A 25,021-nucleotide genomic window follows, 5' to 3' on the forward strand; every position below is an offset into this window, starting at 1 on the left:
TGCCCACTGATGGATGAATATATGTATAATAGAATACTATTTATATTTATATAATTTATGTAATATATATTTATAAAATAATATTTATATAATGAAATTTATAAGGGAATATCATTCAGTCATAAAAAATGAACGAAATCCTGTCATTCGTGGCAAAATAGATGAAATTGGAGGACATTATATTAAGGGAAATAAGCCAGATATACAAAGATGTTCTCTCTCATATGTGTAGCTTAAAAACTTGATGTCACAAGTATAAGAGAGTAGAATAGCTATTGGTAGAGACTAAGAAGAGCAGGGGAGGAAGGAGAGGAGGAAGCTGGATAACAGGTACCAAAACACAGCTGGGAGGAATAATTTCCTGCTCTACAGCACAGGAGGGTGACTATAGTTTACAATAACCTACTATATATTTTACAAAGAACAAGAAAAGGAGCTGAGAGGTTCTAAGCATACAGAAATGATAAGGAGACAGAAATACTAATCACCCTGATTTGATCGCTGCCCACCGTACACAGGTCGCACACTGCATACATGCAGCACATTGCTTACATGAATTGAAACAGCACATCATATTTCATATTTATGTACAATTATTATGTGTTTATTAAAAATAAAAAAGTAAAAAAAATCTGCATTTGCCCTCTTCAAAGGCACCTGACACTTGCTGTCACTCCCCCCTGCAATTCACACATTCCACCAACAGAAGGAAGTACCTGCACCAGTCTTCACCTTCCCCACTGTTTCCCACCTGCCCTTAGCAGAATCTGTGACCATTTCTAGTTCGTTAAAAAAACAAAACGAATTCTTGCAAATCTCCCTTTCAAAATATAACAAATTAAAAGCATCTAAATAATTAATGATGAGCATTTACACAGACAAAACCACCCTATAAAACTCCATTCAATCAGGTCTCATACAATCTCTGCTCTCAGCTTATTGAGAGGAAAAAGGGAAAATGCTGACTGCCATGGGGAGCCCCATGTTCTGGCCCTCGGGGTCTATGTTATGATGCCCATTCACAAGAAGCCTCTTGGCTACGTCCACCTGCCCAAATAGCTTTTCCTATTCTTTTTGTCCTCACTGAATGCATAATAGATAATTACTAACTTATTGCATTTGAAAAACTGTCTTCACTGTGGACAATTTGAAAACAGAGTAGACAAAAAATAAATAAATGAAAAAATAACCTCTAACATCTACTATTACTCATTACCTTCCTCCCTCAATAATTAACCTGTTGAAACATTTCCCTTCTTGAATAGCAAAGGGATGAAAAGGTGAGGTCTAAGCTTACCTGAAATTATTGCAGCCAAGGACCACTCCAACTATGTTCTTTCCTATGTCGTGCACATCACCTTTCACAGTGGCTAGCACAATGGTGCCTTGATAAGGGTCCTGAAAGCAAGCAACACAGTGAGCATGACTGGAGTTCCTCAGAGCAGACCACGTAGTTCTCGAGAGCTAGGTAGGTGCCAACCCAGAAAGGGATTAATACAATTACCTCAAAGATGAGCCTCAGACCCAAATACTGCACTAGGCAAGCAGAGCGCTGTAAGCTCGAGCAGTTCAAATGAGCCCATCTGCAGAGTAACCACAAGGGCTTCAACCAAGATTGTGCACTGCAACCTCTCAAGTTTAAACAGAACAATCCCACAGCTAAAGACCATATCCTTCACCCCAAAACTGTCTGATAAATGTTTACTGTCAACATTTAGAGGAGGGGGTAGAAAAGAGGAGATGTTCACTGCAATGCCCACTGCCAGAATCTGAAAATCACCACACTGGCCCAGTGCAGAGGGTATTAGGGGTAACTTTTTGCTTCTTCCACATGGTTGTTATGTACGCTGCCAGCACATCGCCTACCCTCCAAGGGAAAAAACAAGGAACAGTGAGCAAGGCAATGGCGTTTTTATAAACACCATGTCTGTCTGGGCTGGATCAATTGAAGAATTAAGAATCCCAAGAGCCAAAGCTGCCTGAGCTTCACTGGGAACCAAGCAAATTTAAAAGGCTTAATGATTTATTCTGGTGATACAATCAGCAAAAATTAAACTGAATTCAGTAGTGGTATCAAGGACACTATTAGTAGAGAGAGAATATTTGTTTGTTCAAAAAAATCAACCAAAACCAATCATTAGCCCATTACCTAAAAAACAAGAGCAGGTCTTCGTAGCTGCAGTATCAGCACAAAACTTGGTACAAAGTAAATATCAGTTAACGAAGGATTGTCTTGATTGAAAAATTACATCTGTATTAAAAAATTCATAAAGCTACATTCAAAGGAAAACCCTAAGTTATCCTGAAGCTTGGTAAAAGGAGGGACAGATGTTGGATCATTTCTCTACTTTATCTTTAGTGATAAACAGCAAGCCAGCCTGATGCCTAGTCCCCTACCCCACCCAAACAGGAGTCTCCCAGGCCCGCTCCATAAAGGGCCCACAGGCCTGAAAAAAAAAACAACTTGCCTCTTCTTCTACTGTGCAATTAAGCACTCTGTTTTCTTCTCTTTCTTTTTCCATAAAGGGGATAAGGTGGCCAACAGCCTTCTTCATGACCCGAGCTGACTTTATAACCTGGGAAAAAGCAGAGCTGGTTATCTGACTGACTACTGCAACCACAGCCATTGACAACCACATGGCTTCTGATGGCACCTGTGAAACCCCAGCACAAGCTCAGAACACACACTTTTAACTTCGGGCTAGCTATACTGGACTCTGCTTCTGACAGTGAGCAGAGTGAAAAATAAGCTCCCTGAGGGAAAGGCCAGTGAAGGAGGCAGAGCAGAAGGAAAACAAGGCTAGAAACCAAACATTGAAACTTCCATCTTCTTGAACTTCTGCCTGTTAGTTTTTCTCTGGCTAGAAGGCCTCTGTCGCTTATCTTTCAGGGTTAAAGTCCCCCCACCATGTGCTCATTCTCAGCCTTCTCTTCTCCACACTCCCTTAAAATTGAGCCTCAGAAAAGACAAGTCCCCTTCCATCCTTCATTGCCTCAGGCCCCTAACCTAGATGCTTAGCAAGTGTTTGTTAATTCATGGGCTAGCAGCTGCTGCAATTCAAAATAAAGAGTGGTGTTCTTACTTGAAATCTATCATTTAATGTAACTATTTAAAACAGTAATATTTTTTCAAAGTATGTATTATTTAAGATGAACACTTGCTGGTCAAATCAAATCTATCTTGAGTCTTACTTTACTTCTGAGAGTAAAAGGTGGTACAGAAAATCAGAACAAAAATTACGAAGCTAGCAATTTCCAGATGATTTCTAGCTTCCACACCACTCTAAAGACGGGTTTCCCCACACAACTTCAAAACACATCTGGGCAAGGACTGGTCCAAATCAAAACTTGAACAGAGTAACCAAACTCACTACTCACTAAGACAAGGAAGAGATTCAACTGTGAACATGTCTCCCTATTTTTGCCAACCTGAGGTAGAAACATTTTTCCAGCTCCAAAAAGATCACCAACAACTTTCATGCCATTCATCAGGGGTCCTTCGATTATATTCAGAGGTCGGGGATATTTTTCCTGATTTAACCTGGCTTCCTCAGTATCCTGGATAATATATTTTTCAATGCCCTTCAAAAAAAAAAAAAAAAAAAAAGGTTGTGGGAAGAATAAAGGGAAAAAAATGGCTTAAGTCCAAATAACCAACAGAAAATGATTCATAGATATGCTTAAGAATGAGAGTCCTGAAATCAGACTGTGTAAGTTCAGATCCTGGCTCCCAGCACCCACTCAAGCCATTTATTAAGCTTTAGTTTCCTAAGAGGGCCACAATATCTTATTCATACATTTTGAGATTTATTAAATTAAATTTAAAACCCATGTTAAGTGCTTAGCTGGCTTTCTTGATATAAAGTAATACTCACAAAAAGTGTGCTATTAATGAGAAGGTGGACTAATAAGTAGATTTCTAACTCAGATGTTTGTATTCTTGTATTTTAACAGGTTATACTTTAATAATATCTCTGCCAAATCAGTGTTTTCTCACTACTTGGCTGGAAGATGAATGAGGGTGAGTGGGGTTCTCAGGTGAAGTTCAAAAAGAGGAGGCTCCCCAATCTAGGCTTGAACAAGCCCTCCTCCAGGGTCCCCAACTCACAGATCTTGGATGTGGCTGAACTAGTTCCACAAACTGAAATATGTGAATCACAAAAGGCAAGAGTTGAATTTTAGATGCCACTCCCTCCAAAAAAGAACTCTGAAATTCTCCAGACTCACAAATGGGAAAACTGAAGCCAAAAGATTATTTATCTCACCAAAATCCCAAACATCCAGAGAAGAACCAGTACTGACTTGCTGACAGACTAAAAGCAACCTGGTCAGGGTAGGGTTCTCAACCTCAGTACTACTGACCTTGGGCTGGAATAGTCTTTGTTGTGGAGGGCTGTGGTGTATACCACAGGACGTTGAGCAACATCCCTGGTCACTGGGATTCCAGTGACATCTCCCACCCCCACCTTGACAACCACACATACCTTTAGACAGTGCCAAATGTGCTATCATATAATGCAGGGCAGGAGGGCCACCCAGGTTGAGAATCAGCAACCAGGAGTCCATGGCCTCTCTTGCTCCAGCTGCTATCACAAACAACCCTCCCACAATGGCATCAGACAGCAGTGACAAGCTATCAGCTGGCCAGTGCAGGTTCCCGAACTCACCTTCACAAGAGCATACTCTAGCCGTTGTTCAATGGGACTGTTCCTCCACTCATCGGTCTGAATGACCTTCTTCCCTCCTTTGCCATGAGTCTGAAATGAATTGAAATTTGAACGAAGAAATAGATGCAGGAAGTCACTTATTTGAACCATTTGGCAGCAACTAATAAACTGTCTTACTCTTTTACATTCCCAGCTCGCAGCAGAGTGCCCAGCATGAATTATGACACTGACCAACCACAGTACCAGGTCTGGTGAGATGCACAAGCAGCTCTTCCTTCTTTTTCAATTTTCACCTGAACTCTCATTCCTGTGGCAAGCTTCCTTAACCACCTCCACCTTTGGGGTCAATGCCACCTCAACATCCTCATAGCACCCTGTGCCTCCCCTACCACAGCACCTACCACAATGGATTAAGATCACCTCTGTACATTTTCTGCAGGTCTCAGTGAACATCAGCTGAATGCATTAATGTTGAACAAAAACTGATGTTGCTGGAGCAATGCTTGTGAAGGATAGTAGAGGCAAATCACAGAGGGCCAGAAATTCATGCTGTGGAGTTGGACTTAACCTCCAGGGCAACTGTGTGGTGGGACAGGAGATACTCGTCACAGTTCTGGAGCTGCAGCGTCATATTAAAAGTAGTGTTTTTAAGGGAAATTCAGAAGGGGCCTAGCCTGAGTGCTGATAACAGGAAAGGCCAATAAAAACAAACATGAAGACATCAAGTTACCAGTACAAATAAAAGAAAGAAAGATCTGGGGAGAAAACCAAGATATAGGACCAGAGTGGTAACTGGAATAACAACAATAGGAGTCTTTCATGTAGAAAAATCTAAAGAATAATTAAAAAAAGAAAAAGTCCTTCTAAAGTTCATATTCCCTTCACTGATACATGTTCTACCAGCCACACAACCAGACAATTCCTGCCTAAGGGATGGAATTGCTGGGTTAAGACAAAGCAGTCTATTCCAAATACTTTGGGTGGTGGGAATATGAGTGATTTTATTCTCTCCTTTTGCTTACCTGTATTTTGTAAATTTTCTAGAAGTAATATATGTCACTTGCTACAAGAAAAATATATTTCACACTTCAAAACAAATACATAGAAATTTAAGTTCCAGTGCACACCTGTAATCCTAGCATCACGGGAGGCTGAGGTAGGAGGATCAGGAGTTCAAAGCCAGCCTCAGCAGTTTAGCAAAGCCCTACACAACTTAGCCAGACCCTGTCTCAAAATAAAAAATATTAATATGGGGATGTGGCTCAGTAGTTGAGTCCCCAGTACCAAAAAAAGAAATTTAGGTTCAGAATGCTGAAGCAGAGTAGGAATGGTCCATTTCTCTTTCCTTACCCTAACCACAATACCTTCTCTAGAATGTTCGTTGATCCGAAGACATGATTAGGTATGTGCTTCTATTCTACAATGAAGGTCCAATAATTGTGAGTAATAAATTCAAAGAAAGGAAAAAGCCATGTTAGACACTTTTCTCTCTACCTGGGCATAATGTAAGAGCTTCTCAGTGGCTTCAGGGTCTTTATTCCAGATGAGGTCTTCACAGAGCTGAAGAAGTTCCTTGTGGATATCATCATATACTGGGAGGTTTCCTGCATTCACTATCCCCATATCCATACCAAACTAAGGGCAATAAAAAGAAAAGTGAGGATTTCCAGTGATGCCCTAAACTAGGAACCAGAAAGAAAACATTTTAGGCCATAGTCTCAGTCACAACTAATTGACTCTGCATTGGTGCCCCAAAGCAGCCTTAGATAAAATACAGGTGAATGCTGCATTTTGGGGGTACCCTAAACAAACCTCCTTTACAGAAACTGATCACAGGCCAGTTAGTCTGAGGGCCACAGTGGACAAACCTTGCCCTAAGTGAAAGCTGGTTTCAAGGGCAAACAGGCCTTCAATCATACCTTGATTGCGTGGTAAAGGAAAACCCCATGCATTGCTTCTCGGATGGCGTCCATTCCTCGGAAGGAGAAGGACAAATTGGAAAGACCTCCACTTATTCTGACTCCTGGTAAAGTTTCCTGGCAAAAATTTTAAAATGTGAAAACAGTGTCCATTTTGCTCAAAACACCAATCACAGTTCTTAAGCTTTATATGAGTGGAAAATAAACAAGTCCAAAGTAACACAGAACTTTCTGTAATCAGACACAGACCCAAGTTTGCTGTATGATGGTGCTGTAAAGGCACAGCTTCATCAGTGTCCCTCACTAGACTTTAGTCTCCCTAAGGGAAAATATAAAATTCTACTTTATCTCTGTGTACTTCAGTAATGACCCTGATAGGGTATAATATATAATGAGTATTCCATAAAATCCTTGCTGGATAAATGATAGAGAAGAAAGTGGTAGAGGGAGAGCATGTTAGTGTGCAAGCAAACACACACACACACACACACAGTTCCCCATTCATTGAAAGCACAAACTACCTGAAGGTATTTATAACTAAATGAACAAACGCTGTTGTTCATTATAAACTTGACCAATTATAAAAGGACAAAAGGCAACTGAGGTTCCTGCTGCACCTATGATAATATCAAGCATCATCAGGCATGTGCAACAACAGGATCTCTGATTTACTGTTGGCTCAAGGACAAACTGGCTCAAGCACTGAAGAAGACAGCTTGCTATTATCTAGTATTATGACCCAACCACTGGGCTTCTGGAGTATATGCTAAAGAAACTTGGGCATGTGTGCCCAAGATATGTATAGAAGAATGTTCACAGCAGCATTGTTCATGAGGCCCAGAAGCTGGAAACAAATCAGTTTTCCCTCTATGGTAGAATGGTTAATTATGGCGTAATGATACAATGGAATATTATACATTCAAAGAATGAACAAATGACAGTTACAGCAATGCAGATGAAACTTTTTCTTTTTCTTTTTTTTTTAGTTGTAAATGGATACAATAACTTTATTTTATTGATTTATTTTTATGTGGTGCTAAGGATCGAATCCAGTGCTAGGCAAGCACTCTACCACTGAACCAAAACCCCAGCCCCTCCATGAATCTTTAAAATGAGTATGAATAAAGAAAAAAGTCATAAATATCTTATGATTCCCTTCAAGCTAAAAAAACAGGCAAAATTAAACTATATTGTTTAGATATTCAGTTGGTTCTCATAGTTCTGTCCTATAAAGTCACTGTAAACTCTGAAATAGGGAATACTGACGCCCTGCTCCAAGAGAAATACCTGGTCACAACCTTTTCATCAGCCCATCAATGCTGGGCACATCACAGCTTTCCTCCATTCATGAATGCTAGCCAAGCCAACATAAGCCTTAGGGCCATCTTAAAAAGCAAAACCACCATCCGAACACAGTGGCACACACCTGTGATCCCAGCAAAACAAGAGGCCAAGGCAAAGGATCACTGGTTTGAAGCTAATCTCAGTAACTTAGCAATACCCTGTATCAAAATGAAAGAATAAAAGGGGCTGAAAATGTAGGTCAGTAGTAGAATACTCTGGATTCACTCCCCCGTGCCATCAAAACAAAGTTTAGGAAAAAAATAACCCTAAATAATATGGTTAAATCAGGATGATGACTATGACATGAAATTCAGAATGAGGTATACCCAGAAAAGGAGAGACACACAAGCTTAAGTGTGTTACACTGTGACACTATGAAGTGTGTCCCACTTCATAATTTAAACAGCATCACAAAAAATTTTAAAGTCTCTAACTTGAAAATTTACTACACAATGAGAATGTCAACATCCCCATCCAAAAATATGTGATAACGCTAACCATTCACTAGACCCCTGTGATAAATTTGAGATGTCTTGGATAGAAAAGAGAAAATGACCCTTACTTACTTTAATGACTTTAGTTGCATGGATAAAATTTATAGCATACAAGTTATGTTCTTCCATTCCAGTACCAATGGTGAGGATGTTGGGGTCAAAGATGATGTCATTTGGATTAAAGCCCAGTTTTTTCACAAGTAAATGGTAGGCTCGGGTGCATATACTGATTTTGACATCTGTTTCTGTCGCCTGGGGAAAGGAAAATATATGAAATATAAAAAATAAAAACAAAGTGTTATATGAAAACAGTACATTTCACTTGTTGAAAGCACTCAAGTGTCAACACATGGATTTCACAGAAATACAAATGCCAAGCAGCCTCTAAATATTTACCAAATTATTTTATATTTCAGAGGAGGAATCTGTTTGGAAAAAATACACACACACACACACATATATATATTTTTTTTAATTTGAAATGGGTCTTTTTCAATATGATTGATGTATGTACATTCCATGTATGTATTATATATCAAAATGCATTCTACTGTCATGTATGACTAAAAAAATAAATAAAAATTAAAAAAAAAAAAAGAAATGGGTCTTTTTAAGTTGTCCCAGCTGAACTTGAACTTAGTGTTCTCTTCCCTCAATCTCCAGGGTGGCTCAGAATGAAGGAATGCACCACTGTGCCTGGCTCCCTTTGTATTTTTATCAACATTACAGGTAAGATTTTTTCGGCAAAAATCAAATTTTATATGCATATAAATGGCATATTTAATAAAGAGGCTTCTTAAAAATACACGTGATAAAAATGCAAACACTACTAAAAGACAGACTAAAAATAAGTGTCCCTCCTTCTCCTGACCTTCCTGCAAGTCCTTTCATCCCAGAAGCACTGCCATCGCTTTCCTGAATTTTCCACCCTAACAATATATGCTGATCTGAGGACTCATGTTTATTCCCCATCCTCCAGTACAGCACTGACTTGTTAGCATGTGCCACGGCTTACAGATATGAATCACAGAAGTCCCTAGGACTCCAGCAAGGCTCACTCCCCACGGCTTCCCTTCCCCTTACCAACTTCCCTTCCCCTTACCATCAGGCTCTGCCTCCAGCCAAGGCTCATCATGCCCCTCCTCCACTCCACTCACTCACCCTGCTCCTCCCATAGGCCTAACCCCTCCAACCCTATGCTCCTGAGCCCTGGCATGAACTGCTGCCACTGCTCCAGATACCCCAGACATGGTTTTGTGCCTCAACATCTCTCAGGAATCTGGCCAAAGGCCCCTTTCAGAAGTTGCTTTAATCACCCTCCATAAAGTAGCCCCCACCATTCCTCCCTCCTTCTCCTTCTTCAGAGCAGGTCTTTTCAGAATCTGTACTAATTTGGCAACTTCTTTGTTATTTTTGGTTAATACTTATTATTAAATTCCCAACCTGTCTCCTGACAGCTAGAATGTCAGTCTTACTGTATCCCCAGTACCCAGAGCAGCACCTGTCAGAGGATGCACTCAATATCATTTGTTGAATGAATATACGAGGGAAATATATGTCTGAACTTTTGTCATAGAAGCTGTCTTTGGGTCAAACTTGCAACTTCAACACTCAGCACACTCACCAATTTACATCTTGAATTTCTGGCTACATGAAAAATGAAACATTCTCTGGGGGGAAAAAAAAAAATATATATATATATAGGAATCTACCTTACCCGCAGTTTCACTCTCCACTATTTCAGTTACCTGTGGTCCACTATGGTCCAAAATATTAAATGGAAAACTCCAGAAACAAACAATTCTTTTCTTTTTTCTTTTAAACAGATGGACAGAATGCCTTTATTTTGGTTTTATGTGGTGCTAAGGATCGAACCCAGTGCCTCATGCATGCTAGGCAAGCGCACTACCACTGAGCCAAAGCCATAGCCCAGATCTTTTTTTTTTTTAATTTTTTTAACCATACAATTTATTTTTATTTTTTTTAAGTCATACATGACAGCAGAATGTATTTTGACATATAATACATACATGGAATGTACATACATCAATCATATTACTTATTCTATTCTGCTGCCCTTCCTATCCTCCCTACTCCTCTTCTCCTCTCCCATCCTTTCTCTCTATCCAATCTAATATGACACACTTTTTTCTTTTTCTCATTACAACATCATATATGTATTCTGTATAACAATGAGGTTCTCCTTCCATCTTCCATGCAATTCTCCTTCTCCCTCTTTTTCCCTCCCATCTCTCTTCCCTATTTAGTGGTAGACTTCTTCTCATGCTCTTCCTCCCTATCCCATTTTGAGTCACCCCCCTTATATCAGAGAAGACATTCGGCATTTGTTTATTAGGGATTGGCTAACTCCACTTAGCATAATCTGCTCTAATGCCATCCATTTCCCTGCAAATGCCATGATCTTGTTATTTTTTAGTGCTGAGTAATATTCCATTGTGTATAATTGCCACATTTTTTAAATCCATTCATCTATTGAAGGGCATCTAGGTTGGTTCCACAGTCTAGCTATTGTGAATTGTGCTGCTATAAACATTGATGTGGCTGTGTCCCTGTAGTGTGCTGTTTTTAGGTCTTTTGGGTATAGTCCGAGAAGGGGAATAGCTGGGTCAAATGGTGGTTCCATTCCCAGCTTTCCAAGGAATCTCCAAACTGTTTTCCAAATTGGCTGCACCAATTTGCAGTCCCACCAGCAATGTATAAGTGTACCTCCCCCGCCCCCATCCTCTCCAGCACTTGTTGTTGTTTGACTTCATAATGGCTGCCATTCTTACTGGAGTGAGATGGTCTCTTACAGTAGTTTTAATTTGCATTTCTCTGATTGCTAGAGATGGTGAGCATTTTTTCATGTATTTGTTGATTGATTGTATATCCTCTTCTGAGAAGTTTCTGTTCAAGTCCTTGGCCCATTTGTTGACAGGGTTATTTGCTTTTTTGTTGTTTAACTTTTTTAGTTCTTTGTATACTCTAGAGATTACAGCTCTATCTGATGTTTGAGGGGTAAAAATTTGTTCCCAGGATGTAGGCTCCCTGTTCACCTCACATATTATTTCTCTTGCTGAGAAAAAACTTTTTAGTTTGAATTCATCCCATTTGTTGATTCTTGGTTTTAACTCTTGTGCTATAGGTGTCTTATTAAGAAATTTGGGGCCGCCCCCACGTGATGAAGATTAGGACCAACTTTATCTTCTATTAGACGCAGAGTCTCTGGTCTGATTCCTAGCTCCTTGATCCATTTTGAGTTGACTTTTGTGCATGGTGAGAGAAAGGGATTCAATTTCATTTTGTTGCATATGGATTTCTAGTTCTCCCAGCTCCATTTGTTGAAGATGCATAGCCCAGATCTTAAGTTTTAAAATCGAATTCCACCCTGAGTAGGTTGATGAAATCTTGAACCAACCTATAACTGTCCTGCTCCACTCACCCTAGGACATGAATCTTATCTGTCAGCATATACTTGCAGTACACATTACCTGTTCCTTGGCCCTATGTAGCTAGGTGGATTACAAGACCTACTACAGCAGGATCATAGTGCTTATGTTCAAGTAACTCTTATTTTACTTGCTAATGGTCACAAAGCACGAGGGAACAAATTGCTGACAATTTGGAAATGCCAAAGGGAAGCCTTAAAATGCTTCTTTAGAACAAAATCTTTACCAAATGCACCTCTGATAAAGCATCCTCCCCAAAAGCATTAATCTCTTGGATAAAGAACTCAAAAAACTTAACATCAAAAAAAAAACCAATCCAATCAATATAGTCCTTACCTGAACAGACACTTCACAGAAGAAGAAATACAATCAATCAACAAATATATGAAAAAGTGTTCAACATCTCTAGCAATTAGAGAGATGCAAATCAAAACTACTCTAAGATTTCATCTCACTCCTGTCAGAATGGCAATCATCAAGAATACAGGCATCAGTAAATGTTGGCGAGGATATGGAAAAAAAGGTACACTCATACATTGCTGGTGGGACTGCAAATTGGTGCAACCACTATGGATACAATTTTTCAAACAATCTAATGAAGTGCGCTCAAAATATTAAATGTATACACACCCTTTGGCTCACTTCTATGAACTGATCCCAAGAAAATCATTCTCTACAAGTGAAAGTGCTGCATAAATTAGGATATTCACTGGCCATTGTTCACACTACTAAAAAATTAGTTCAATAGACTAATTAAGGCATATACTGAAATATAATGCAACCATGGAATTATAATCCATATTTACTAAAATGGGAAGATGTCCACATTCTGTCAAGTTGGGGAATGAGATGCCGAATGGCAGAGGCAATCTTGTTTATATCTACTTTTCCATTTACCAGAACCTCTTCTATTCATTCCCCATGGCCTCCTGGAATTCTCCCTCATTTTATCTGGGTTTTCAAACATTTCCTCCACAGAGGGGCCTTAGGAGACCACCAGCCTCAGCAACTTCAAGAGGCGCTAAGCAACTCAGTGAGACCCTGTCTCTAAATAAAATACAAAATAGGGCTGGGGATGTCGCTCAGTGGTTGAGTGCCCACTGCCTCCCCAGTACCAAAAAAAAAAAAAAAAAAAAAAAAATTCCATCTTTTGTATAAGAAGAGTTAACAACACTTCTGTTAAAAATGATTTTACTACAAAAATTTTTTAAAGGCAGAAATAAAAAACTACACCATTTATTAACTGCTAATGTATTCCCATATGAGACTATGCCTACCTCTAAGCTATCATCAGGTTGTTTATTTTCTGTTCACACTATTTATTAAATAAAATTGGGATCATCTCCCTCCCCCAACCCCCGCCCATGGTTCCATCAACTCATTCTTTTTAAATGCTTCAAAATTTAAGCATTTGCCTAGTAATGGCTATTTAGAGTTTTCTCAATTTTTGGCTATCATAATGCTAAAATGACTGTGAACACATAGCCTTACATACTGAACCTACAAGATTTCCAAAACAGGATTAATTGAAAGGGATGGATTTTTCAATTTCTTTAGTTACTGAACAGATACCAAGATATCTTGCTTATGAAAATTATGTGAGGTATAAAACATAACAATGTAATGATCACCAGTGAAACCATAGTCGTATTTGAAGCTTCCCATATGTCCCACCCTGATTCCATGGCAGGGATGTTTTATGAGAGCTATCATTTATCAATCCTTTTGTTTCTGTTTGTTGAAGAAAATGAACATGATTGCTTTTTAAAAAACAGTATCTTCTCACAGGCTATTTGTATCAGTATCTTACTGGCTATTTGTACTCCTTTTTCTATAAATTGCTTATTTTTTTTGTCCAGTCTATGAACTTCCAAGTCAACCTAATTTTGGTATCTGATCTATAGAAATTCTTTGCACATTAGTGACATCAGCCCATACTATTACTCATGTCACAAATAGTACCATGTCTTTGCCATATAATGAAGTTTTATATTTTTATGTAAATATTTTTCCTTTCTGGCCTTTTGAGTTAATGATATTTTCTGCAACACTAGTTAGAATTTTCCTATATATTCTTTAGAACTTTTTACATTTAAATATTTTATCAGTGTAGACTTTAGTGTATGGTGGGGATGGGGCTAGTGCTGAGGTGGTAGGACCTTCATCAGTGGTGAAATCATAAGAATTCTTCAAAAATGGATTAATGTTGTCTTTATACGAATGGGTTCCTTACAGTGAGCGTGGGTCTGTTATAAAGATAAATTAAACTCTCTTGCTCTCTCTCACCCTCTCTGACCTTCTGCTAGGGGATGACGCAGGAAGAAGACCCTTACCAGATGTAGTCCCCAAATCTTAGACTTCTTGCATCCAGAACTATAAGCCAAATAAACTTCTATTGTTTATAAATTATCAAGTCTGTGTTAATCTGTTAGAGCAGCACAAAATGTATTAAAAGAGGACTCTGACTTTATTTTCTTCCAAATACATAACCAGTTGTCCCAGTAGTGTTTACTGAATAATTCAACCTTTCTCCACTGATGTAATGACTTTGTTCTATACCAAACCTTCACATTTATACGTATATGCATGCGTCTGTGTGTGGATACAGACATATGTATTGTGTACATGCATGTACATAAAGCTACTTCAGAATTCATTTTCTCCCACTGCTATCTAACCTGGATGACACAGTACAACTAGGTAGACAGAAATCACTCACCTGTCCTTCTTCATCAAAAGCCATAATCACCACAGCAGCTCCAAACTTCTTAATTTTCCTGGCCTTCTCCAAGAAGTCCTCCTCTCCCTCCTTCAAACTAATGCTGTTGACGATGCACTTTCCCTGGCAGCACTTTAACCCAGCTTCAATCACAGCAAAATTGGAAGAGTCAATGCACAAGGGCACCTAAGAGAAAGGCAAGAAAATAATCATAATGTGTGGAAAAGACAGACAGGATTTTAGTATATTTGTTCTTTTTTTTTTTTTTTCTTTCTTTTTTTTTTTTTTGAGAGGAGAGAGAGAGAGAGAGAGAGAGAGAGAGAGAGAGAGAGAGAGAATTTTTAATATTTATTTTTTAGTTCTCGGCGGACACAACATCTTTGTTTGTATGTGGTGCTGGGGATCAAACCCGGGCCGCACGCATGCCAGGCGAGCGCGCTACCGCTTGAGCCACATCCCCAGCCCAGTATATTTGTTCTTAAAGCCCAACATTCTTGGAGTAATTTCAACATACAAGAGACTACATGCATGAGCCAGGACTTTACAATTCAAAGACCAGAATGGAATCAGTAAGATCATTTTCCTGGTTTCAGCCCTAGTTCACACTTTCAAGTGCCTTAACCCTGAGGCAAATACCTCAAGTGAGATTCAGACATCCCTGGTTGAACTGAGGGATTAAGGTTTAGCCTCATGCCCTTTGGAAATAGCCTTCTAGCCAAGTTATTCGATTTCAGTTTTCCCTTTAGATAATCAAGTTCCTCAGTGAGGAGAAAATGAGTTTTAACATTAGAAAGTAAAAGTAGATCCAATACTCAACAAATGTATTTAACTAAAATAAAGGACAATAGTGAAATGTGCAAAGAACAGGTTTCTTTCTCATTAGTGCCTCTGTATCAAGGAAAGTGAAAGGAAGGATTTAAAGGAAGGATTCAATGGGTATAAAGAAATGAAACATGGAGGCTGATCTAGGCCCCATTGTTAGATTAAGGCATTCAATAAATAATTTAAGTAACCACTATGTCAGATCCCACACAATGTTAAGACACACAGGTCCTTGGCTTCACCAAGGCTATAAAGATAAATGATTAAACAGTAATTTCTTAAGAGCAGTAAATGCTACAACAAAGAAGCACAAAGTACTTTGAAAGGGTATTTCAAGGGAACCAATCTGTCTGAGGCAGTAGGAACGAAGAGGGAGAATTCAAAGAACATGTTTCAACAGAGTTGTAAGAAATTCCCTAAATCACACCTCCAAAGACAACAGGAAAAAAACAAGCACTCTGCCAATTTTCTCTTTCTTAGCATGCAAGTAATGTGGGGTTTCCTAGGAAAAGGGTCAAATGCAATGAAATACCAGACCAATGTTTTAAGGAATTCAGTGACAGCATAGTGTCCCGACCCTTCTGGTGAAAACATGCTACTAGAGCATTTGTATGCTATACTATAACTGACCAAAACTTGGTCTCCAATAAATTTTAGTAGTAGGTCAAAAACAAGAAAAGAGAAAATTACCATAATGATTGGGGCACTAAGTAACAGTCTCTTAAGTCATGAGAGTCCTTCACAGCTGACAAGACACTGTCATCATTATAATTCACAGACCAGACAGAGCAGGTGAGACAGCCCACTTATGGAAACCAGGGCCAATCACAGCTCATGGGGTGCCTGGACCCTGAGGGCATCCAGCTTTCCTGCCACTAGTAAGCAGATAAGCCACTGGCTCCACCTCTGAGTCTGACTGACTTTCAACAGGCCCCTGAGTTTCTTTGCTCCTTAAATTCTCAAAAGGTCTATTAAACCCAGAAAAGTGGAGAAACTTTTTAGTAAGGGTTTTTTTTTGGTTTGTTTGTTTTGGGTACTGGGGATTGATCTCAGGGCCCCTCAACCTCTCAGCCACATCCCCAGCCCTATTTTGTATTTTATTTAGAGACAAGGTCTCACTGAGTAGTTAAGGGCCTTATTAAGTTGCTGAAGCTAGCTCTGAACTTGTGATCCTCCCGTCTCAGCCTCCCAAATTGCTGGGATTACAGGTGTGTGCCACCCCACTCAGCCTAGTAAGGAGTTTTTGTTTCTGTTGTTGTTTTTTTTTTTTTTTTTTTTTTGGTGGTACTGGGGGTTGAACCCTAGGGGTACTCTACCACTGAATTATATCCCAACATTTTTATTATTTAAGATAGGGTCTCATTAAATTGCCAGGGCTGGACTCAAAACTTGACACTCCTGCCTCAGCCAGAGTTACTGGATTATAAACAGGTGCCATGGCACTCAGCTCATTTTTTAGGTTTTATTTTTATTTACTTTTGGTATTGGGGAATGAACCCAGGGGCACCAAACTACAACCCCAGCCTTTTTTTATATTAAGAGAGCCTCACTAAGTTGCTGAGGCTAGCCTTGAACTTGTAATCCTTCTGCCTCAGGCTCCTGAGCTGCTGGGATTATAGGTGTGCACCACTGTGCCCAGTATATCATCCAGTTCTTTAGAAGGAGTTTTAATATACAAATTAAAGATTGTAATTCAATGCTTGCCACAAGACTTATAACCTAAACATTTGCTGAAGTAAAAAAAAAAAAAAATTACAGCAGTCCAACCTGAAATTTTTTTTCCTTTTCTTTTTTTGGTACTGGGAATTAACCCCAAGGATTCTTCACCAATGAGCCACATCCCTCAATACTTTTTATTTTGACACAGGATCTTACAAGTTGCTGAGGCTGACCTTGAACTTAGGATCCTCCTGCCCCAGCCTCCCAAGTCAATGGGATTACAGGCATCCCCAAAACACACAATTCTAAAAGCACCAGGAAGTGAATAGGGGTATAGCTCTGTGGTTGAGTTCTGGGCTAAATTCCCAGCACCAAAAAACAAATCAAAACAAAATAAAAGCACAGAAGATTTCTTTTACAAAATAACTTCAAAAATCACTTCTCATCACAGACTTAATAGCAGAGAAATTAGATAAGATTTTTAGTTTTTAGAACCCCTCTAAAGTTTTTTAAAAGACTGATGCTAAAATTAACACTCACTTTTTTTTTTTTTGGAAGCTGGGGTGGGGGACAGGTACTGGAAGTTTAACCCAGAGGAGTTTTACCACTGAGTATCCCCAGCTCTTTTTATTTCTGATTTTGCAACAGGGTCTCACTAAGTTGTTTAGGGCCTTGCCAATTTGCTAAAGCTGGCCTTGAAGCTACAACTCTCCTGCCTCAGCCTCATGCATTGGATTACAGGTGTGAATCATCATAAAGATCTTAATTTTAACCTTTTAAAGAACACCTGTAAAGGCTGATATAATCCCTTGATTAACTACTTTTATACTTTTGTTTTAATCTGATAGGCCTAACAAGGTCTCTTCCTGATAAGGAGCACTTATTGAACTCAAATGGCAAGCAGGGAACAAATGATGTGGCAGGAATGGGTGGGAACATCCTTCCAAGATTCAGAAAGTGGGTCCTAGGTTCGCCCAGAAATCTAATACTCATCAGTTCTCAAGACCAATCCCAGAAGCCTAGGGAATAGCCAAGCTAAAACCATATCTCTCTCCAAAATCTGGCTTAAGCTGGACATGGTGGTGCAAGCTTACAATTCTAGCAGCTCAAATGGCTGAGGCAGGAATATCACAAGTTCAAGGCCAGCCGAAGCAACTGAGCAAAGCCTTAAGCAACTTAGTGAGACTTTGTCTCAAAATAAAAAAATAAAAAGGGCTGGAGATGTGGCTCAATGATAAAGCACCCCTGGGTTCAATCCCAAGTACAGTAAAGAAAAAAAATCTGGTTTGTGTCAAAAAGGTTACTGTTAGTCAAGAAAGCTGACAATCAATCGGGATGCTGAGGCAGGAGAATTATGAGTTCAAAGCCAGTTTTAGCAACTTAGCAAGGCACCAAGCAACTCACTGAGACACTGTCTCTAAATAAAATACAAAAAGGGCGGGGGATGTGGCTCAATGATTACGTGCCCTGAGTTCAATCACTGATACCAAAAAAAAAAAGAAAGGAAGCTGACAACCAGAAACCACTGTGCTTTAAATGTGGGAAAATAGAAAAACAGATCATAAGTAGACAGATCAAGGGGACAACTGGCAAAGCTAAGTGAAAAATGACACAGTGAGTCAACCAAAACCTCTCAAATACAAACTTTGCACAACCTTGGCAATGTCGGGCTCAGAAGCGATCAAGTTGCAAAATCTAGTCATTGCACTGGGACCATCTAGCATGCCATCATCCATGTTGATATCCAGCACCTGGGCTCCCATTTCCACTTGCAATTTGGCAATACTCAGGGCTTCCTGAGGAGGAATGCAAAAGGAAGCATTATTACGAGAGTGACTCAGAGAATGCTAACAAAAGTGATCCCCCACCATCCCCCAAGTATCTTTTCCAACCACTCTAGATTAACCAGCCTGGTTCCCTGTCCTCCTCTCTAACTCTCTCCACAGATGAACCTTTCTCACAGGCCTCTTCCTTCATATTACCTCACTAAGAATCCACCAAAGCTGTTTTCCCACTATAAAAAATATAAAATCCTCAGCTTGTGGTCAAGGCCCTCTAAGCTAGCCATGCCTTTTTACTCTGCCAACACAATCCCCTTTTCTTCTACATTTGTTTAGAACCAGCTTAAGCTCCATTTCCTTTAAGAAAGATACTAGGAGAAATCATCCAAAACTCACGTCACTCTTCAGTATTTGCCAAAACATGCAAAGTATTAATAGGAGGCTGTTATTTAGAGTTGCATGAAAAAAACTATAAGTGTATTTCAGCATGTTTTTATACTGAAATGCTTATCAAATACTTTCGTATATGAGTAAACATTACACTCTCCAATAAAAGAATATGATATGCAGAATTTCCCACTAATGATCATTTAAGGAGTATCTTGCAGGATCAATGTTCCAAAGAACACACTCTGGGAAACACTGCTCACTCCACAATGACCTGTGGTCTCTCAATACCATCATCATGTGGTTTATTACATTATCATTTCCTCCTGCCTTCACAAGTACTAGTTTAAGTTTTCATATAATTTGAAGCCTCTGGAAACCAAGAAAGGCCTTATATATCTCCTCCTGAAATGGACTGAGACTTTTTTGTTGTTATTTAAATCTTCATTGTACATGTCACAGTGTGATAAAATAAGGAGAAAAATTAATAGTAGATACTGATATTGTCCTGATTTTCCTAAGTCCAAGAAAATAAAATAGGAATTTTAACCAGTCTCTGTGCAGAATAGGCACATGCCTCTGGCACATGCCACAATGAAATGCCATTCACAGCAAAGCAAGGCAGCACAGAGAAAAAGGATCACCAATCCATTTGGCAAATCATAAAATATTTTTCAGTATCAGTAATGATTTAAATAGTATAAAGAATAAGAAGTATAGTTGACAATCCCCATTCTAGAAGGAGTTACATCTAGAAGGAGTTAGTTGAGAGTATGTGACACAGTCACATAAAAACCTACCAGGCACTGCCATACAGTGTAGGAAAGTACAAGTTCCCTATGGACTGAACCGAGGAAACCATCTGAGAGGGGAAGTCCTCCACTGGCCACTGGGGGATGGATTGGAGGAGACAGAAGGTAAGTGACAGAGGTCAAAAGACCTGGAAAACAGAGATGCCAATACCTCACCCATCTACTTCATCGATCACAGAATAACCACCTGAAGGTCCAACCCTCCCATGCGAGCTCAGAGAGAAAAAGTGGTTTGTTTATAAATAAGCCTAAGTTGATCAAGCCAGGACTGAAACTCCTCTTAGGTCAGTGCTTTCTCCACTAAGCCAAAGAGCCTTGAGGGATCACTGAGTCCTGGAAAACTAGACTCTAATAGGCAATCGTGCCACCCATCATCTCCTGCTTTTACTGCATCCCTCTCCTCTTTCCACTATGCAGAGTGGTGAAGGGACTGGGCTCAATGGACTGGGTTCCACCACTTACTTGCTGCGAAACAACAGGCAAGTAATTTAATCTCTCTCAAAGTCTCTGTTTCCGTAACTAAAAGATAGGAATAACAGCAGTGCTCATTCATGGAGCTATGAAGAGTAAACACGCAATGATAGAAAACATTTAGCACACAGACTGGCACAAAGAAAAACTTTATTTAAAAATGTATTATTAAGCCAAACACAGTGGCACACGCCTGTAATCCCAGCGGCTTGGGAGGCTAAGGCCGGAGGATCACAAGTTCAAAGCCAGCCTCAGCAATGGTGAGGTGCTAAGCAACTCAGTGAGACCCTGTCTCTAAATAAATAATACAAAATAGGGCTGGAGATGGGGCTCAGTGGTCAAGTGCCCCTGAGTTGCTTCTTCTAAAGTGCTCCCTGCAATTAGTGACAAATTCATCAAATGTAAGAGTTGAAGGGAACACCATAGAAAGGGCAGAAGAATCAAAATGTAGGTCAAAATACTGCCAAATGCAGCATACTACATGAGTAGTAGGAGACATCAGCACTTCAGAAGGAGCAAACAAGAGCTAAGATCCAGCAGCAGAAGCAAGCAGAACATGAGGAAGGGAAGCACCACGCACAAGTATAGGATAGGCGGCTGGCCTCAGAGTGTGAACTTCAACACATGCTGAAAGTTGCCACACAGAACTCTGAACTGGGGAGGACAACCATGAGAGAAGCATATGGTAGCAGTAAGCAGTGACAAGAATGAAGGGAAGGGGACCAATCAGTTAGGAACCAGGTAACCAAGCCCCTCCCTGAGGAGGAAGACACAGTTCTGGGGAATGGTGTGAAGTGGTAATTGGCAAGTCCATAAAGGAAGTTAATGGACCATTTCCATGTGATGTAAACTAAATCTGCTCTGATACTTATTTCTGAAAGATCTCTTTCTAAAGGTTGCAAAATCTTAAGAGTGAGAAAAGCTGAATAATAAAATTAACCAACATTAATGTTCAGACCAAATTCCTCTATTTTTAACTTCATATTTGTAAAAAAAAGAAAACCTATTCATATGACTCAGGCAGGCTCCATGAGGATTAAATTTTGCCCAACCACAATATGACTGAGCTTAACATGGTTAAAATGATCACATAAACTTTCTAAGGCAAGAACCTGTGTCTTTTCTTTATCTGTTTTAATCTACAGCTAAAAGGATCGATAATACCCTCACTTATCAGCATTTTATGTGGTCAGGAGAAACTGAATAGAAACTTTCTTGGCTTTCCTTTTTCCTAGAAGAATTTGTGAGAAAGAGGCTAGAGTTGTGGCTCAGTGATAGAGCATTTGCCTAGCATATGTGAGGCTCTGAGTTTGATTCTCAACACAGCATTTAAATAAATGAATAAAACAAAGATCCATCAACATCTAAAAAAATATTTTTAAAAATTTGCAAGATGACAAAATGAAAGAACATTCCCAAACATATGAACTTACTTCATGATTAACAGAAATAGCTAGAACCTGAATTGCTCCCATCTCCTCCCTCTTTATGACCAAATGCATACTTTTTGACAAATACTGTAACAGTAGCTTTGATTTTTCCTCTCCTACTCCCACCTGCTACAAACACCCATTACCGTCTTCTCACATTTCCTAGCAGTTCTGCTAAAAGCACTACCAAGGGCAGAAAGATGTTCACTGACATGCTGACTAGCCAGAGGCAGGGCAGTTGCCTCCAGGTCTCATGAGGATGCTCACTTCATAGTTTCCTGCCATGATGAGTTTAGCAAACTTCCTGGATCCTGCAACGTTACAGCGCTCTCCAATGTTAACAAAGTTGGTGTATGGTCCAATCCTGAAGGGCTCTAGACCTTAAAAGGAGAAGCATTTTGAAAAACTCCTGAAATTACATACAGTTGACATGAGATGAGACAGACAGACATAATTATTTTCAGTGAGAAAGAAGTCACTGTGCCAAAACCATTTGAGCAGTTGGACAGGAGATCCAATGTGGAAACAGGACCACAATCTTCTTAAAGGAGAGTCAAATGCAACAAAGGTTATTTGTTGCATGTGTACCTACAACTGAACTCTCAAAAGAAGTGTTTCAGGGTTATATGCCATAAATATTCCCCAATGAGCTGAATGAACCATACTGTTTCTGAGAAAGAAGAAAAAGTTTTATCATCATATCCATATTTAATCAAGAGTATGGAGCAAAAGCCAAGCAAAAAAAGTTAGAATCAAGGATTATTTCAGGATTTGTGAGAGGTCAAAATGAAGAGCATTCTCAAACATTTAAACTTACTTCATGATTAACAGAAATAGCTAGAACCTACACTGCTACCATCTCATACCTCTTGATGGCCCAAAAGCAGTAGCTTCAATTTTTTGAAGACTCATCCTCTCACTATTCCTGCCTGCTGCAAACATGTTACCAATTACCCATCTTCTTACACTTCATAGAAGTTCTAATAGCACTACCAATAGCTATCGTCCCAGCTACTTAGAAGGCAAAGGCAGAAAGATCACAAATTCAAACCCGGCCTGGGCAATTTGCAAGACCCTATCTCAAAACAAAATTTAAAAAGGGACAGGGATGTAGCTCAGAAGTGCTCCTGGGTTTAATCTCCAGTAACACACACACACATACACCCACGCTATGCCACAGCAGTATAGTCAGACAGACTGAAGCTGGAGAGAACAAGCTCTCTTAATTCCAACATTGTATGTATGCTTGTAACCAGAAAGGCTAAATCAAGCTGTGCAGAAGGACCCAGGTGGCAACCTGGAAGACAGACACCACTGTGGTCGGTCCACCAGTAATGAGCTGACCCAATGCAGACCAGCTGGGCTTTGACACCTATTTCCTTATCTCCTAACAAATGATAACATTTCCCTTGACTCAAGCTAACTGAGGGACACATATCTGACAATGCACATAGACACATTACACTGAGGTAAAGTGTCCCTACAGAAAAGACTGAGAACTCTTTTGTTTTGCTCATTACTTTTAAAATACTAAGCAATGCAGTCTCATTGGAGGGTTGTAGGCAAGCTCTGGGGACAGAGAGCCCTGAGTTCAATCCACTGACCTGAGTGAACACCTCAGGCAACTTCCCACACAGTCTCTGAGCTCATAAAATAAGCAGTGAAGTATCTGCCTTACACAATTGAAACTGGGTAACAGTGATGAGCACAAAATTAGCACCTGCAATAAGAGCTATCATTAAGAAAATGGTTTTCAAGTTCTGTTCAAAGAATCAATTGAGGAAAAAACAGATATGAGGGAGAGTAAAATAATGAACTAGATGATTACAAAGGAGCTGGGTAATTATAAAACCATTCCAGGTTGTTTGTTTATGTTCTTAGAAGAAAATCGCTTTCCACAATTTCGGCTTATGATTTCCCATCCTGTTTGTAATGATCCCCAGGCTAGGCTCAGGGACCCCTGATCCTTATGTTGACCAGAAGTTTGGAGGACAGGCAAACAGGGCTGCCAACTTTCATATGCTGAAGAGTTCTCATGTGACCTCCCTAACAGCATTTCACACAAAACCTTTGCTTCTGCATGAATGTGAAGGATCTAATACAAAAACAGACCTCTCAATTTTGTAATTTAGAAAAGACTAAGTTAAAAAGCACATTGATGTCATTCTTGAAGTCTATCTGAAGGTGACTATTAAAAAAATTTAGAAACAGTGCATAAAATTCAAATGGGGAAAAAGGATTATAATTTTTACACATAAATTCTAAAAATAACCACATGTAAATGGCTGTCTCATTCTGACTCTGGCAGAGCTTGGATTCTGTTATGAGACCTTAGCTGAAGTGATGCAGTCTTCAGTTAAGGTGAAACAAACTTTCCTGCCACACCTCCTTCTGTCAAAGCCACCATCAGAAATCATAAACTCTACTTCTGCCCTCATTCTCTGTCATTTGAAGCACACAGAGAAAAAAAGGGCTAAACTGTAGAGGTATGCTTATTGACAAAACTTCATGCTCACTCACTGGGGCTACTTCTGTGCATATGGTCTCACTGAGGAAAAAAAGCCAATATTACTCTTATTGTTACCTGTATTTTTATATCATGTTTTTCAGGACAACAAAAGCAACAAAAATATTTCAATAAAGAGATACTAAATTATAAAATACTATGAAGTATAATTCTTCTTTGTGTTATGCATAGTTTCCTCTTAAAAAAACAACAATAACAACACTTTTTTTTTGTTAAACTTACCATCTAATAATCCAAGAAAGGATTGAGTCATAAATATGAAATTCAAAGTTATTTTAATAGTTCAGAAGAGGATTCTTTTTACTAATATTCCTTGTTTGAATATGAAAATACATGCTGAAAAAGAAGTTGTCTACCTCACAGGATTTCTTGAAACCAAATAATATGAACACATGACTCTTCCCAAATGCTAATCACATGGCAAATAAAAATTACAACAATAAAATTTTCCAGGAAGATGTTGCTGCTGTTACCAAATGTCAGCCTTGGCAGTTTGGAATTTTGAGTCAACTAGTACCATTGTAAGGCTGTGGCAAGGAG

At 39.4% G+C, this 25,021-nt stretch overlaps 1 protein-coding gene across 3 annotated transcripts in view; it reads right to left on the reverse strand.

Moving 5' to 3' along the window:
* Positions 1–25,021, reverse strand: part of Mtr (5-methyltetrahydrofolate-homocysteine methyltransferase) — an 85,453-nt gene that overhangs the window by 28,522 nt on the left and 31,910 nt on the right. For all 3 annotated transcript variants that reach the window (XM_077803064.1, XM_026412464.2, XM_026412465.2), the window contains 10 exons: positions 22,222–22,334; positions 18,729–18,869; positions 14,593–14,778; positions 8,497–8,676; positions 6,587–6,703; positions 6,162–6,302; positions 4,668–4,757; positions 3,430–3,582; positions 2,469–2,576; positions 1,298–1,398 (listed from right to left, as the gene is read on the reverse strand). In XM_077803064.1, coding sequence (XP_077659190.1) covers positions 1,298–1,398; positions 2,469–2,576; positions 3,430–3,582; positions 4,668–4,757; positions 6,162–6,302; positions 6,587–6,703; positions 8,497–8,676; positions 14,593–14,778; positions 18,729–18,869; positions 22,222–22,334 — 1,330 coding nt within the window. The remainder of the gene's footprint in view (positions 1–1,297; positions 1,399–2,468; positions 2,577–3,429; positions 3,583–4,667; positions 4,758–6,161; positions 6,303–6,586; positions 6,704–8,496; positions 8,677–14,592; positions 14,779–18,728; positions 18,870–22,221; positions 22,335–25,021) is intronic.

The sequence above is a fragment of the Urocitellus parryii genome, chromosome 9, assembly GCF_045843805.1.
Source record: "Urocitellus parryii isolate mUroPar1 chromosome 9, mUroPar1.hap1, whole genome shotgun sequence".
In the NCBI taxonomy this organism is placed as follows: Eukaryota; Metazoa; Chordata; class Mammalia; order Rodentia; family Sciuridae; genus Urocitellus; species Urocitellus parryii.